Genomic DNA, 616 nt, shown 5'->3' on the forward strand with positions numbered 1-616 from the left:
TGCTACCATTGGTGCTGCTGCTACCACTGCTGCTGCTGCTACCATTGCTGCTGCTGCTACCGTTGCTGCCGCTGCAGCCGTTGCTGCTGCAGCCGTTGCTGCTGTTACCGTTGCTGCTGCTGCTGCCGTCGCTACTGCTGCTGCCGTTGCTGCTGCTGCTGCCGTTGCTGCTGTCAGTGTTATTGCATTCTGTGTGTTTCTCCAGTTGTTTGTGCTGCTGCTGCTGCTCCTGCATGGGTTCAATGCGGAGAAGGCGCTGCGCTCCTTCTATGAGCCGCAGCTGCTGCAGCGTCCGCGTTGCTGCGTACAGCATGCCTCCTGCTGCTGCTGCTGCTGGCTCCTGCAGCGACAGAGTGATTGGCAGACACTCAGCAGCAGCAGGTGGGCCTTCTGCCCGCGCCTTTTGGCGGGCGGCCTTCAGCTCAGTGCAGCGCATCGCTGTTGCTGCTGCTGCTGCTGCTGCGGTGGGCGCTGCTGGGGCTCTTCCGCTGCTGCTAGGCGCTCGAAGTCATACTGCAGCACGGGGTGTTTGGCTGCTGCGAGCTGCTGCGGAAGAGTTGCGCGGGTGACAACAGCAGGAGCAGCAGCGGCAGCAGCAGCAGCAGTTCGGCTGCAG

At 62.7% G+C, this 616-nt stretch overlaps 1 protein-coding gene across 1 annotated transcript in view; it reads right to left on the minus strand.

Annotated features, from left to right (window-relative positions):
* ETH_00040460 (ATPase, AAA family domain-containing protein, putative) overlaps window positions 1–436 on the minus strand; it is a gene marked incomplete at both ends in the record, with an annotated part of 1,190 nt that extends 754 nt beyond the window's left edge. Inside the window, one exon of the mRNA XM_013374996.1 lies at window positions 1–436. Within this exon, the coding sequence (XP_013230450.1) occupies window positions 1–436 (436 nt within the window).
* Window positions 437–616: the final 180 nt, after the last annotated feature.

This window comes from Eimeria tenella, genomic scaffold (assembly GCF_000499545.2).
Source record: "Eimeria tenella Houghton genomic scaffold, Eth_scaff2450, whole genome shotgun sequence".
Taxonomy (NCBI): Eukaryota; Apicomplexa; class Conoidasida; order Eucoccidiorida; family Eimeriidae; genus Eimeria; species Eimeria tenella.